The sequence below is a fragment of the Cervus canadensis genome, chromosome 10 (assembly GCF_019320065.1).
Source record: "Cervus canadensis isolate Bull #8, Minnesota chromosome 10, ASM1932006v1, whole genome shotgun sequence".
In the NCBI taxonomy this organism is placed as follows: domain Eukaryota; kingdom Metazoa; phylum Chordata; class Mammalia; order Artiodactyla; family Cervidae; genus Cervus; species Cervus canadensis.
Window position 1 is genome coordinate 32,000,228 of NC_057395.1, and position 16,621 is coordinate 32,016,848.

Below are 16,621 nucleotides of genomic sequence, written 5' to 3' on the forward strand. Positions count from 1 at the left end.
GAGTCCTGAATAATGTGACAAAGATCCTGCATGCTGCAACTAAGACTCAATATAGCCAAACAAGTAAATAAATATCTTAAAAAGTAAAGGAAATGTAAAGAAAAAGATACCAATTATATGAAAGTGTAGCTATCAGAAATGACTCACATTTTTAAACACATATATTGAGATTTAATTCCCATAAAACTCATCCATTTAATGCATACAGTCCAGTCCTTCTTAGTGTTTTCATGCACATATCACCACAATCTAAATCTAGAACATGTTCATTATTCCAAAGAAGTGTCATGTCCTTGCTCTTTCAAATTTCTTTCAATGTTAAATGTTTTTATAGTAAAGAATCAAAGTGTGAAGACACAGACCTTTGATGTCTGCCATCATGGGAAAGTTTTACATTGCTTGCAAAAAAACCCACAAATATGTCATCAGGTCTTTAGTTTTTAATTTTATTAGTGACAAGGTAAATAGGTACATGAAAATCTTCACAGATTCTACACATATATTTAAATAAAACAAGAAAAGGGTTGAGTTCAAAGAAGTGGGGTTTCAGTGGGCAACTGGTCCATGTTGTTTATTTAGTGTATAAAAATCTCCAAGTTTATAAAACTTGATTTGTCCATTTTTTCCCATGTCTTGAAAATAAGCTGCAAGTATTTCAAAAGATACATATGAAATATATAGATAGATTCTAAGAGAAGCAACAGCATATTATAAATGATGAAAGTGATTGGCTTTATATGATGAGAAGCAGATTTGCTCAGTGCATTTTTAGAATATTTTCCACGTGGAGGGACACTCAAGAACTGAGGCGTGGAGGGTTCACCTGACCTCAGTGTGCATTGATGGCCCTCTGCAAACTGCCTATAGATGGCAGTGCCTGTCCTTCTGGATGGGGATCACTTTGGGCTGAGACTGTGAGGATGCTGTAGTCTGCCTTTGAAGTCCTCACACCTTGCTCTGTTCTGGATCCCAGCCTTATTCCTGGAATCTCAAGCTTCCTCCAGGTGTCTGTATGACCTGGCTTTCATGGTCCCAGCCCTAAGAGTTCCGGGTTCCTTTATGAAGGTTAGCCTAAAAGACAACAGGTGTGTTTTCTCAGGGCTCTTTTGTGACCCCAAATCTTGAGGAGCTATTCTCTCTTGGCCAAAAGTCAGGCATGATGACAAGAGTTGGGGTGTCACTTTGGAGGCAGAGAGCCCTCCTTCCGCTCATCTCAGAGATAGCCACTGCCTGTAGAACCACTTCCACCCAGACAGTGACCACCTAAGACCCCCCGAGGCTGACATGAGACCCTCAAACTCTTTGAAACATGTGCAGTTCTCACCCCCAAGTCAGCCACACACGCTGGGAGCCAGATTTCAGTTCCTGACAGCCTTGAAACTGCTACCATGACAGGATTTAATTCACGAGCAGGCAGAGTATGAACTGTTCAGTGTATTCACCCATGTGCCTTTGATTTGGTTTCCAAAGAAACTCTGCAGCTGGAGCCAGATGGCTCGTCTCCAGGTTAAGGCATGACCAAAAATTTAGTGTCTGTGAGTTTGGCTCATCTTTCGAATCAAGTGTGATTGTTGAAATTGGGACATAAATTTTCCAACTGCTTTGTAAACTGAAGGATTGGGGTCTGCTGGTTTTATCATACTTAATATTCAGGATATTAATTTAAAAAATAACTAATGCCAGTGTAAACATGCTTTTTGATACATAGGTCTATAAAATATTGCACATAAATATAAAATTTGTTCAGCACGTCTTCATAATAATTTTTCATTATCATAAAAAGGATACAAAGTTGTGCAGACTATATAAATTTGGCTGGTCAACTTTACTAAAAATGATACTGTTACATATGATTATGGATTATTTACAAGAGTTTTAAACATCAAGTTTTCTGTGATGATTAAATTCAAGATGATGGGAAAATAGCTTAAGTAAAAATTATTTTCCAAAGGCACGTACTATAATGATTAGCAGGAAAAATGAAAAGTAAAGTTGAAACAGGCAGTTCTAAATAAAATCCATAGGAATCTGTTTTCTAGGTTCATCAACCATATGCCTAACTTTACTCTTCCTATTTATGTTTAACATGTCTTTTCTGTGAATGTAAGTTTGACGTAGAGTAAAAAAAAATAGGTATTTAATCCCAAATTAAAATATTGCTATTGCCTCTTATAGATATTAAAAATAATATGCCTGCCCAATTGCTATTTTGTGAATGGACTCTAGAAGTTTTACCATTATTTTTAAGTACCACTCAAGGTTGAGAGTCCCTTGAAATGCTAATTAAGTTAATGGAAAGATGATTTTTTTTTTGGTAAAAGTAGATACCAACGCAACTTTTTGCAAGGCTAAATTAAGCAGATGTGAGTCCCTGAAAGTGTGAGTAAAAGTAATTTCATGTAGAAGTCATGAAAGTGAAACAGTCTTCTAATACCAGTTCATTTTTCCTTAACCCTATCTAAATCCTAAGTCCTGTTAAGCTATGTATTCTGCACAAAATGGACATCTTGGAGGGAAATTTGGTGAGTGATTTAAAAAACCAGCGAACCAAATCTTTAATTTCCAGATCCTCTAGAGTGTCAGCCTAGAGTCATGGAAAATAAATAAATAAATCGTTATCCTCGCTCACAAAGATGATCTCTGCCATTTCCAAGGTCCTTTCACAGTCCCAACAGCATAGGCTGGTCTCCCTGAGCTGTAACGTCACTAGAAATATTTCTTTTCCAGAGGGAGGTTTCAAATATTCCATTGTATACAGTAGTGTTGGAAGGTTTGGTCCGAGTTCACCTTCTAAAGTCCATCCTAACTCAGACACTGCATTTTCGAGACTTCAGATGGATTTACCTGGAAAGTAACCTCACGTTCCCATACCCATTTCAAAGTGTCTGCCAAATACAGAAGGACTCAAGCCAAAGACATCTTCCACAGCTGCCCAGCATTTCTGCAGTGTGAGAAGGCTTCCTTTCCCTACAGGATCACCAGGATCCATGGCAGCTTCTCCAGAGTACAGTGTAGATGAGGTGATGACGTGGACCTCCCATGTCTGAGGACACTGGCAGGTGCAGGACAATCTGGGTTAAACCCTCATGACCCTTCTTTGCTTTGAACTGGACTAGTATTGGAGTTGTTTTTGTCTTTGGCTTTCCTTTTCATGCCTCGGGTGTTTTCTCATTGGTCAGCTGTTCCCGGTCATTCATATCATCCTGGGGTGGTCTTGCTCGGTCAAAGAATCCGCACTAGGAAAGAGAGAAATGGGCCAGCCAGTCAGGTCATCCTGAGAATTCATGGAACCCCTCATTCTAAGAGTATTCCCTTCGTCAGGACTTCCCTAGTGGTCCAGTGGTAAGGCTTCACCTTCCAATGCAGGGGGCGTGGGTTTGATCCCTGGTTGGGGAGCTGAGATTCCACATGCCTCAAGGCCAGAAAAACAAAACAAAAAACAGAGGCAACATTGTAACAAATAACAATTTTTAAAATGGTCCACAGAAAATATCTTAAAAAAATAATTACCCCCGCCTTTATATGTTGTCTAAGGAATCTGGTGCTCTGAGACTATAATCCACCCAATTCTCCAAATTAGGAGGTGAGAACAGTGTGTTGTTTACCTGCAGAGAGGAATTCATTGCCTATACAGAGTATCCGGGTCCTTCCTTCCATGCCTGTGGTGGTGGGAGAATGTTCTTTCTCTTTGAAAGATTTTGTTTCTTTGACGTAGACCATTTTTTAAAGTCTTTTTTGATTTTATTACAATATTGTTTCTGTCTTATATTTTGGTTTTCTGGCCTCAGGGCATGTGAGATCTTAGCTCCCTGATCAGTGTTCCAGGCTGCACCCCCTGCATTGAAAGGGGAAGTCTTAACCACTACCACCAGGGAAGTCCCCAGAATGTTCATTGTGTATAAACCGCTTATGGACTTTGTATATTTTTCTGGGCTTACAGCAACCTGGCCCAAGGATTTTTTCCTCTGCTTTTCTGCATGTTTCTGGAGCTGGCAGCAATGTAAATTCCTGACCAGGGGAAACAGATTCCTGAAGTGTACTATGGGCTACCTAAAGATGGACTAAAGGATGAGGTGGAGAGATGCTTGTCTCTCTCTCTGCTCTTGGTAGAATATCTAGTACACGGAGGACAATTAGATGGGTCCCTTATTTCCATCTCAACAGCTTCGTGACTTTCCAGAGATCAATCAGCAACTTGGGAAGAGGTGATTCTTGAATCTTCACTCTCCTGAGCTTCAAATGAGGATTTGGTCTTGGAGAGTACAACTTTCCCTAGAAACCTAAAATCTTAATTCTTATTGTTTCTTAGGCTGGAAGCCCAATTCATTCGCTTTCACTTATAGCCACTGAGTCATCTTTCTCTCGTAGGACTAGTGCATTACTCTATCAATTGCTACATACCATTGCATCATTTATGGATGTAAAGTTACTATGAATAACAGACTAAGACAGAAGTCTATTTCTAAAGATGGACCATGCATTAGACCTGTGTGGGCTCAGGATGGCACAAAACTGCTGATGAAGATCAGAAAAGCCATTACTTAACTCAAAAGGCAAGGTTTTCTCATTTTGTTAAGCATGTCTCATGTTGTTTCAAAATAAAAATACATTATGATTTTGGAGAATGACAACAATAGTACTAAACTAAGGTGTAAACTCCGGGAGTTGGCGATGGACAGGGAGGTCTGGTGTGCTGCAGTCCATGGGGTCGCAAAGAGTCAGACACGACTGAGCGACTGAACTGAACTGAACTGAAGATGTGACTGGATTAATTACTGTTATGGTCATGTCATTGTGACATTGTTTCTATTTTGGAATGGAAAGCTCTGTGAAACTTGGCAGTCCTGTTGGTTTTGGGACCAGAAATTAATTCCCATTGCAGACTTTCAGCAGAAACTTCAGCAAAACACATGAAAGAGGAAGTTAAGGCTTCTTAATGGAGATGGACTAGTTGGCAAGATTAAAAAAAAAAAAAGTCCAAGAATATTAGAACATGCATAATATATGTGGTGTCATTGAAAGCCCATGTATCAACTAATTATTATATTAATTGCATCTGTGTAGTGCTTACAAAACTCTCAAGTATTGCTGATAGGATAGTGTCAACAAAAAGCTTAAGATCCTGATTAATTAAACAAGAAAGAGAAGTCTTCATCATAACATGATCACTCTAAGCATATTGGAAAGAAGATCATAGGTCTTTGTTAATAAATTCTAACTCTATATTTATTTATAAGAAATTGCAAGATAAAAGCAGCAATAAACACCCTCAATCTTCTTAAATGTCAGTTACACAAGCATATTAAGTTTGCCAAAGCAAACAAGACCCAGCTTTCCCTTCAGGTCCCTGTGTTGGAAATTCCCAGATCATGCCTCTAGCTTTGGCTCTTTGAAATCCTAGGTATATCCTTCTAAATCCTCCCAGTGGCCTCTCTACTCAAAAAGGAAAAGAAAGCAAATACACTTACCTTCCATAAAGCCAAGGTTAAAATGGCCAGAACCAATAATCCAAGAAGTATTGCTAGTATTATTACCCATAATGGAATTGAGAAGGAAACATTTGGGGTGGCCCAAATAACCGATGTTTTAATCTGGAATGGAAAATAAAGGAAATGAGCTCAAATTTAAAAACTATTCAGTGAAATAAAACAGTAACTACCAATATAATATTGGGGGCAGTGGGTACTTCTGAAAGGATCCATACATTAGCTGAAGTCACCCTGGGGGAAGATTTGAGCGTTTACAGCACTTGAACTTGGAATTTTAACCATTAACACATTCTCAGGCTTCTCAAGTTGGATGCAAGTCCGACTACAGACACTTGGTGGGTGTTTGGTTTACACCAACCCAGAAAGCCTAAAATAGAATTGAGGTGGAGCACAAAGCAACAAGGTGGGAAGGAATGAGGTTGAATTGGGATGGACCTTTTTTGGCAAAGTAAACCCAACAAAAAGCCAAGCCCACCCACACGTTTCTCCACAGAACTGAGCTCACCTCACTGAGAAGTGAACTTGCAAACAACCTGCTGGACGTGCAAGTGGGTAGACATCACCTAAGTCCCTATTTTACCGATGAGAAAATTGAGTCCCAGAGGGCTAAGTGATCCACAGATCCAATCAGTGTCACCACCTCTTTAGCCCTAGGCTCTGCCTCTGTGTTCTATTAACAAAGAGCCCATGGCTGCTCTACTAATTACAGTCACGTAAGACCAACCATCTCCCATTTTATGCTCTACTAATTACAGTCACGTAAGACCAACCATCTCCCATTTTATGAAAGTAATGGCAGTCACTGACGTGAGCATTAATTGTCTCAATGTGCTGGGGCTACTTTCGGTCTTAAATCCCATTTTCAGTTGCTGTTGGACCTCACGGAATGCCCCACTGTTGCAAGGAAACTTGGAGGAGAAAAGAGACCTCTCCAGCAGGACTGCATGCTCCTTATGTGTGAACCACCCCTGCCTCCCACGTATGCAGGAGAAGCTCTCTTATCACATGCAGGCACAGCCTCTGGAGAGACCCAAACGAAAAAAAAAAAAAAAAAAACAAGCAGAGACCCAGCCCTGCCGCTCACACCCTCTGTCAAAGAAAAGAGAAAGAAATATTTTTGGATCTAAAATGTTATTCACTAAAGCAGGCTTATCTGGTTTTAGAGAGAAGTAAGCATCACCCTGGAGAAGACTCTTGAGAGTCCCTTGGACTGCAAGGAGATCCAACCAGTCCATCCTAAAGGAAATCAGTCCTGAATATTCATTGGAAGGACTGAGGCTGAAGCTGAAACTCCAATACTTTGGCCACCTGATGCGAAGAGCTGACTCATTTGAAAAGACCCTGATGTTGGGAAAGATTGAGGGTAGGAGGAGAAGGGGACGACAGAAGGTGAGATGGTTGGATGGCATCACCGACTCGATGGATGTGGGTTTGGATGTGGGTGAACTCCGGGAGTTGGTGATGGACAGGGAGGCCTGGCATGCTGTGGCTCATGGGGTCACAAAGAGTCGGACATGACTGAGCGACTGAACTGAACTGAAACATCACCCTTACTTCTGGGGGTTTCCCAGTGGCTCAGTGGGTAAAGAATCTGCCTTTAATGCACTAGATGCAGGAGATGCTGGTTTAATCCCTGGGTTGGGAAGATCTCTGGAGGAGGGCATGGCAACTCACTCCACTATTCTTGCCTGGGAAATCCCATGGACAGAGGAGGCTGGTGGGCTGTAGTCCATAGGGCTGCAAAGAGCTGGACACAACTGAAGAGACTGAACATGTACATATGCAAGTATCACCCCAGTTAAGCTGGTCCACACATTCCTTGTTTTAACTGTGCTGGCTGAAAGAATCCTGAGCCCATCCTGACTCCCATACAGAAACTCTGGGCCACGCTTCTCTAACCCACCAGGAGTTGAGAGTGAACTCAGGGTGGGTTGGTGGCTCTGGTGTTCCCCTGGCTGGAAACCCCTGGTGTTTTCATAGCCTGTGCCCTAGTGCTGGGTCCTGCCTCTGCTCACATCTTTCCTTCTGCTTTCTCAACCAGATCTGAGCATCCTGCCTGTGCTGTTCTTAACCTGCCAAGGTCTTTATAACTCCTTCATTTTGGTCCACGTCCCCTGTGCAGCAGACATCCTGACAACTTACTTCACTTGATCCTCCAGCCCCAAATATCACTTATATCCAGGCTACACAATGACGTTGATGATAGTGAAGCTGTTAGTGGTTCCACGTGGTTAGGAATGCCAGGGGCCTGACCAATGCTTTCAGTGAGAGAAAGGCTGGTGTAACCTACTTGCCCTTTTACCTTCCTCCTTGCTTCCCTTCCTGGCACTGCACTTATTCATCCAACATATCATAAAGAAGTGCAACATTCCATGACCACGATAGGGTCACACTCTCTGTACGTGCCACGGTTTAAAAACAGGACACATGATACATACACTGGTGAAATGCATTGAAAAGACTCAGAGCATCACCATGCCAGTTGAGTTCTGCGGCTTAAGTAATTCCCTCTGAAGTGATCCTTTGCACAATATGGCTACACGAGTCAGTGGAGGACGAGATCACTTCTGGATCATTTCTCTTCACATCTCTCTCCCTTGGTGAATTATATTGGATAACGTGTGAAATCAGTGCTCAATCCTGCATCTTACGGTGCCCAGAGAAAGAGCATGAAGTGATCATTTAAAGTGACCCAAGGGACTCCCCTCATGGTCCAGTGGCTAGGACTTTGTGCTCCCAATGTAGGGGGCCTGGGTTTGATCCCTAGTCAGGGAACTAGCTCCCACATGCTGCAACTAAGAGCTCTCATGCCCCAACAAAGGTTCAGCACAGCCAAATAAATAAAAATAAAATGACCCTAATATTACTGGAAGTAGACCAGTATAGTTTTAATAATGAGAATTTCAGAATTTTGGAACTATCAAGGGTAGTAGTGGTCGTGCACTCACAAGCCAGATACAGTGACCTAGAAAAGAGAAAATCTGAAGTCATGGGCTATTCTGAGGTTTCTTGTAACTGTTTCTTCCCCTTAAGCTCTAAGTTCACCGCAGAAACAACGTCGTTTTGGTCTGTATTTTGTGCATGTGTTAGAGACCACCAAAACTGACTAATAGGTCATTTAGGAAGACAGACAACAATACTTTTCCATGTTCCCTCTTCCAGTTGACCTAATTAATATCTGAAGCTACCTCCCTATGTTTTGTTATAACATAGGAAACAGTTCTAGTTTTGTAAGTTAAAAAAAAGCTAAACTAAAGAAGTTGAAATAAGGGCCACAGACCATAGACTGTTCAAATTGTTGGTTTAATAAAAAGAAATGGAAGAGCAGTTACTGAGTTTTTCCTGGGTTTCTTTGCCACTTAGATATTACAGGTTTTTGTTTTTTTTTTTTTAAACAGGGACAGTTTTATATCTTCATTTCCAATGTGTGTGCCTTTTAAATCTTTTTTAAAAAATGCCCGCTTCTTAATAAGTGGATTGTAGGGGACAACTGATTTTTGCATATAGGAAGTGGGTGGAGAGCGGTACTGCAGGTTTTGATGTATCATCTATGAAACCAGTCCATCTGTAGAAACAAGCAGTGGAAATCACTCAGAAAGATCTAATAATGATATCTGAAGGATTTTTCACAGCAGGGATGGAAAAGTACCAATAAAACATGAAACTGGACAGGATATGCTTATTAGGGTCTCTAGAAGCAGAAAGCAGCTTTATCAGGTATAATTACAAAACCTACTGGCTTTTTGTCTGCATTCACTTCCAAAGATTTTGACAAAAGTCTTTAAACAGTCTCAGAGCAGATAGATGATCACTGCTATCCTTATCCATTCCAAAATCTGAAATTCTCATCACCAAAACTGTTGTCAGTTTGCTCCTGGCAACATTATTTTTATTTGAAAAATACCATTTCACATCCTTTCTGTGAACACTCTCCATGGAAGGATTAAGCATGTCATATACTGCCTGTAACTAACCAAGAGCAAGGGACTTCAGTTTTAGAGGAAGACAAGCTCAGTGACTTTGCTCCCACACCTGCATTCTGCTCTCCTAACCTGCTGCCTTTAAGGTGTCTACATGGCATGGAGGCTGCCCGATCTTCTTGATCTCAACTGGGGCTCCTCTGTCCATGGAGTTCTCCAGGCAAGAATACTGCAGTGGGTTGCCATTCCCTTCTCCGGGGGATCTTCCCCACCAAGGGACAGAACCCCGGTCTCCTGCTTTGCAGGCAGATTCCTTACCATGTGGACCACCAAGGAAGCCCCTAAACCAGGGTGGCTACAGAGAACTTCCGTTGCCCCTCGTGGTTTTCAGGCTTTTCACTGCATAGTTGGGAAGCCGCTAGACTAGGGACAGTAAAAATACGAACAACAGTGGTGCCCTGAAGCATTTCTTCAGATTTCCAGGCCTGAGGAGCTAGATGACTGTTGCTAGAAAAGGGTGGATGTATCACATCATTGGAAGAGTCATCCGGGTCTTGAAAAGAAAGGTCTTTCTGAGAATGCATTGGTTAGGGAGTCAGGAGACATGTTCAGGTCTGTAAATGGAAACGGAGCGTTTCCTCTGTGAGTGGAAACAGATAAAGCCAAGCTTTTTTTGAAACGCAGTACTCTGTATAGACAAGAAACTTGAACCCTACAGGCAAGCTTAAGAGAAGAGACTTAATTGATCACTTTTATAGGACCAATGTTTATTTAAATTTGTTTTAGCCCTGTAGAAACCCTAGGATGGTTTAGGGGAAGCTTGGCCAAGAGATAACGTGTTGAAAAATATCCAAACTTTGTTATTTCTAATGTTTATATTTGTCTGGCAGCTCATTTTGAGAAACCCACAAGAAGCTTATCTATTGAATAATAAATATGAGAAAAACAGGTCTTAATTTATACCGTTTCTAATGACTAAACATTGACTTATAGTAAGAAATTTTCATTCATTTCAAATAAGATTTATTAAACACCAATATTCTCTGAAGTTCTATAGGTATTACCAACAGCTCCAAAATGGAACCTTCTATGACTCTGCTGTAGATCAATGTTGTCCAACAGAAATATAAGGTGAGTGATGCATGTCATTTACAGTTTTATTGTAGTCAAGTTAAAAAGAGTAAAAAGAAACACGGGGCATACATTTTAACAATGTATTTTATTTAACACTAAACATCAAAATTATTATTCAAAGTATAACTGATATAAAAATATTATTCCTCTCTTTTTTTACTGTCTCCAAAATCCAGTGTTTATTTTATACTTGCAGCAAGTGACAACCACAAGATTTTCATTGATTAAAGTGAAATGTTGTCTTACCCAAAAAATAAAGCTGCATTAAAGAAAAAAAAAAACTTTTACTGTTATAGTTTTAAGTTTACATTTAGGTAAGTTAAAATGAAGTAAAATGACTTCAGTTCTTCAGTCACTCCACCCACGTCTCAGGTCCTCACCATCCATGGTAATGTGGCGAGTGGGTACCATATTGAACTGCACAGCCTGACAACTTTTGTATAATTTCACACAATAGTGTGATAAGCCAAATTACCCAAGACCGTCTTTATTAAATTCGTTCATCAAGAAGGTGGTCCCAAGGCCAATGATGGGGTGTATTTAGGATTAAAGCTTTACTTTAAGAACTTGGGTTTTGACTACATATTTCAACTGCTTTAAGAAAGATTCATATTGAGCAACTTAAGTACTTAAAACATAGGGAGAGAAACTCAATTACATGCAAACTAATCAACAAACTGTTTTTCATTTTTTAATGTACCAAGAACCTGTAGCTATTTTATAAAATAGTATAAAATTTTAACATTCCGCTTATATAACTATGTAATTTTAGGAAGTAGGGTCCATGAATTGTAAGCAGTTCAAATGTTCTTAAAGTGATGCTAAGTAGGGAACATTTAATCTTACCTTCATCATGTCGTAAATCTTGTTGTTCTTTATTATGGTGGAAAGACCATAAATAAATCTTTAATATGCCTACATTTTATCACTGACATTTATGATATGTTTTTGTATATTTTGACAAAATACCAAGGTAGAAGATAAAACTCCCTCGGATTTGCAACAGTAATTAATGTTGACATCTGTATTTATGCATCTCAAAATCTTGTGTAAACATACTTCAGTGGGGTCACGAGAACGTTTTATATAAATGTACCAAGACACTCTACCGACAGTGCCATTTAGGACAAAATAATAACATGAAGTGGACCAGCTGAACACATTTTAACAAAATTCAAACAGCCCTTATGAGATAAGAAGTTCCTGGGATAGGTTTGAACTCCAGATAATTGTTTAATATCACAGTTCCATTTTAAGATCCTGAAGTTTTGCTAACAATTCAAAAAAGTCAAACAGACTCCCAATTCGCATGTGAGTTCTTAATTAAGGATTTCACTGAAATACTTTCTAATAACTGTCTTTGTTGAACTGTGGTGTTGGAGAAGACTCTTGAGAGTACCTTGAACTGGAAAGAGATCAAACCGGTCAATCCTGAAGGAAATCAGTCCTGAATTTTCATTGGAAGGACTGATGCTGAAACTCCAGTACTTGGGCCACCTGATGAGAAGAACTGACTCATTGGAAAAGACCCTGATGCTGGGGAAGATTGAAGGCAGGAGGAGAAGGGGACGACAGAGGATGAGATGGTTGAATGGCATCACTAAACTCGATGGACATGAGTTTGAGCAAGCTCCAGGAGTTGGTGATGGACAGGGAAGCTTGGCGTGCTGCAGTCCATTGGGTCTCAAAGAGTCAGCCACGATTGAGCGACTGAACTGAACTGAACTTTGAGTTACACAAGACAATAATAAGCTCTTCTAGATGTAAATTATGGAATTTGGCTTTAGTCACACAATACAAACAACAAAGTTTATGAATAGGCAAAAAAATGTGTTCCAATAACTGAATAATTTTTTCTGCTGTAATGATAGAGCATTTAGTCATAGCCCCTCTCATCATGCAACCTTTCCCTTGCTTCTGAACATGGTAAGTGCCACGTGGCGCGGAGAGTTCATTTGTTACAAACCCAGACCCTATTCAAGTAGCAGCTGGGGATTACTATTTTTTTCAATATGGAAAACTTATCTAGGGCTCAAAAAATGGCTGCGTTATGACCATGCTGAAAAGGAAGCACAAGCAGACTCCTCATCACCTACAAGGAACTAGGAAAACAAGCGAATATTCTTGTCTTATTACCAAGGAAGGAACCAAGACCCTTTCCCCAATGGCAGACTGTGGACTGGAGCTCTGAAGATCCTCTAACCACCTAGTCCAGCTGATTCTGCTATCTGAAAGTACTTCTCTCCTGCTGGGTCCTTTTCAAGATAAGGATGAGAACTCACTCTAAAACACATCTGCCAGTTCCAAGCACAGTCCTCTCAAACCAACCCTGTAGGGCACAGCTGACTTCCTACTGGCCACATCTCCTTCAGGCAGTCAGAGGCTGGGAGACATAAAAGGTTTTCCCATAACCTCTCCATAAATGATGCAGTGAATCATCTACATCAGATAACAAGACTTTTTCAAAGATGCAGGAACAAGGGTGGTGGGGAGGAGGGAAGCCTGTATCTCATCATCCTGTGAATCTTTTGAGATGAGTTGAGAACAGCAGGCTGGCACCTGTGGCCAGGACAGAAAGACACGATCCTGTGGATGCAACCAACTGTCACATATGTTTCTGTTATGGAGCATGTGCTCAGAGAAAACAAAGGACCCAAATTTATCTCCCTTGGAGTTACAAGCCTTTGAACCTCCTTGGATGAATATTCTGTATTAAAAACCCAAAGCCTCTGTCTTCTAGGTTGAACATAAATTCAAACCCTGGCAGATATCTTGTGAGAGAAAGAGAGGCGTGCTAAGTGGAGAAACATGTGCCGTGCTTGCTTTAAACACCACCAAAGTCTACTGAAATATTTTGAATCTATGGATGCTTCTAATTGGGCTTATTGAACTTTGCTGGAGAAGATAGGACATTTTGGGAAGGTTACTGTTATCGACACCTGAGACTTATCTCGTTTTAGGTAAAATGGTGAAGCTTTTTGTATATAACGTAACTACTCTTCTTAACAATGCTTTCAGGTAAATATGGTTAAGAGCATCAACAAGGTACACAGAGTGATCTCCTGAAGGTTTCCACTTAGAGCTGAGTGGAGCCAGGGTGAAGCCCGCAATGAACATGTTCTGGAATCTGCAGATTTTCTTTTACACTGCTGCCTGTGTCAGAGGTGCCCAATGCCAATTTCACTGCAGAAGCATCACTTGTAGAGCCTCAAAAGCACAGTGCCAGGGGCCCATGCCAGACTCAATCCTGATATTTTGGATAGGGTCTTAACATGTATGGGGCTTTGTAGGTGGCTCAGTTGTAAAGAATACACTTGTCAGTGCAGGAGATGCAGGAGACTCGGGTGCGATCCCTGGGATGGGAAGATCCTCTGGAGGAGGAAATGGAAATCCACCTCCATATTCTTGCCTGGGAAATCCCATGAACAGAGGAGCCTGGTGGGCTAGTGTCCATGGGGTTGCAAAGAGTTGGACACAATTTAGCAACTGAGCACCCAGTATGTATAAACCTTTAAAGTCATACGAATGGTGATTCTTTGCATGCTCAGGGTTGGAAATCACTAATGGATGAAATTCAATTACTAAAAGTAGATTAAGCTGGAAAGAGTAATAGCTCCATTTTAAGTCCTAGGCTGATGAGAAATTATGAGAGTGGTGACCTCTACACCATCCAAAACAACCCTCCTCAAAGATGACAGTATACCTGCTGCCCTGATGATTCTGACTCAGCAGGTCTGGGGTGAAGTCTGTTTCTGAATTTTGAATAATTTCTTAGGTGTTATTGATGCTGATGGTCTGCAAAAACATATTTTGAGTAACAAGGACCTGGGGACCAGAATCCAAGTCAAGGTTGTAAATATCTATGAAGTGACCAAGAGATGAAGGTTGAAACCTCCGTATTTGAATCCTGACCCAGAGCTCTGGCTGTGGTCATATTCACTGTAAAGGCAGCGTTTCGGTGATGGGGCCTATTCGTCCCCTGTTACTCACCCTCCTCTCTGCTCTGCATGGCCTTGCCAGGTTGCTGAGGATGCCAGCAGTTGTGCTGTGACAGATACCTGGGTATCAGTAATGTTCCTTAGTGACTCAGTGGTACAGAATCTGCCTGCCAATGCAGGAGACACGGGTTCGATCCCTGGGTCTGGAAGATCTCCTGGAGAAGGAAATGGCAACCACTCCAGTACTCTTACCTGGGAAATCCCATGGATAGAGGAGCCTGGCAGGCTACAGTCCATGGGGTCTCAAGAGTCAGACACGACCTAGTGATTGATTTAATGCTTAATAGCTTCAATTCAGATGATGCTCCCAGTGAACTTTTCCTCCAGGTAATCCTGGTCTTTACTTGTGTGGGTATGGGTATGTGTGTGTGTGCATGTGTTAGTCGTTCAGTCATGTCCGACTCTTGTGACCCCATGGATGTGGCCCGCCAGGCTGTTCTGTCCGCATGGATTTTTCCAGGCAAGAATACTGGAATGGATAGCCATTCCCTCTTCCAGGGGATCTTCCCAACCCAGGGAATGAACCCAGGTCTCCCGCATTGTAGGTAGATTCTTTACAGTCTGAGCCACCAGGGAAGCCTGGTCTTTGCTTAGAAAGGAAAAATCACTGTCCATACAGCTGGTCTGTGGCAACTGTCCCTAAGGAAGACAGTCTTCCCTTCTCACCTCACTCACCAGGCTGTCTTTAAAATTAACAATAAGTATGATTTCATTATGATCATAATTAGCATCTGAACTTCTTTTAAACAGAAGGACATAATTTAAAAAAATGGTATTAGTCCTGCCCTGTGATTTTTTTTTTTAGTGGGGTGGAGTAGAAATTTACATTGAAGGTTTAAAAATCTGATCAAATAACACTGAAGAATTTCCAGACTGAAATAAGAAAACATTAATCTTAAGAGGGAAACTTTTCTCAAGTCAATGTAATGGGCACATAAACCTAACACAAGCAAAACTGGGTTTTAAAAAATAATTTCAGTGAAATTATTTGTACCTATATATTGTAAGATACTCACTGCTATGCGGCCTTCTGGGAGTTTTGCTGGCTGATCTTTATAAGGCATCTTCTTAACTTCAAAGGACACCAGGGATGCAAGAGAATAGGGATCATTTTTCCTCTGAAATTAAAAATATTTATTTAAAATGTATTCCATGTAAAACTTTTAAGTTATATTGGCAGTTATCCAGTTGTTTTCAATGTTTTCCATTTCCAAAGAAAAATTCCCTCCTTCTTTCTTCCTTTTCTCTTTTACTTTTTTTGCTATCCATCTGTCCTTTCATGACCCATTGACTTATTCATCCATCCATCCATCCATCTGTTCATCATCCATTCATCATTCATCCATCCATCCAGTTATCTACTATCTATCCATCCATCTATCATCCATCATCCATTCATCATTCATCCATCCATTCAGTTATCTACTATCCATCATTCATTCATCCAGTCATCCATCATCATCCATCTATCATCCATCATCCATTCATCCATCACCCATCCATCATCTGTCTAGACATCCATCCAATCATTCATCTTCTTATTTCTAAAGATAATCTATCTTATTACTGAAAGATTTGGTACAATAAGGTTAAAATAAAAACAGAAAATCAGACATCCTTAAAGGAGTAAGAACAAGTGCTCTTACTGAAGAACATAGTGGGGAGACATCGTGAGTACAAATTGTTGTCTGATAGAACGAAATATTTTAGGAGAGAGACTGCTGCTAAGTTACAAAGAAATTAATCATAATTCTTCTTATAGACAACAAAGGTCCATCTAATCCAAGCTATGGTTTTTCCAGTAGTCAGGTATGGATGTGAGAGTTGGACTATAAAGAAAGCTGAACACTGAAGAATTGATGCTTTTGAACTGTGGTGTTGGAGAAGACTCTCAAGAGTACCCTGGACAGCAAGGAGATCCAACCAGTCGATCCTAAAGGAAATCAGTCCTGAATATTCATTGGAAGGACTGATGCTGAAACTCCAATACTTTGGCCACCTGAGGTGAAGAACTGACTCACTGGAAAAGACCCTGATGCTGGAAAAGATTGAAGGCAGGAGGCGAAGGGGAGAACAGAGG

General features: G+C 40.7%; 1 protein-coding gene across 2 annotated transcripts in view; it reads right to left on the bottom strand.

The window, feature by feature from the left end:
• Positions 1 to 425: 425 nt before the first annotated feature.
• ITGA8 (integrin subunit alpha 8) overlaps positions 426 to 16,621 on the bottom strand; it is a 184,875-nt gene continuing 168,679 nt past the window's right edge. The window contains exons 28-30 of one of the 2 annotated variants that reach the window (XM_043478409.1): positions 15,558 to 15,659; positions 5,469 to 5,591; positions 426 to 3,236 (exon numbers count right to left, since the gene is read on the bottom strand). In XM_043478409.1, coding sequence (XP_043334344.1) covers positions 3,150 to 3,236; positions 5,469 to 5,591; positions 15,558 to 15,659 — 312 coding nt within the window. In that variant the 3' untranslated portion in view covers positions 426 to 3,149. Of the gene's footprint in view, positions 3,237 to 5,468; positions 5,592 to 8,914; positions 9,055 to 15,557; positions 15,660 to 16,621 lie in introns of those variants that run through there. The other variant, XM_043478410.1, reaches the window with a different exon arrangement.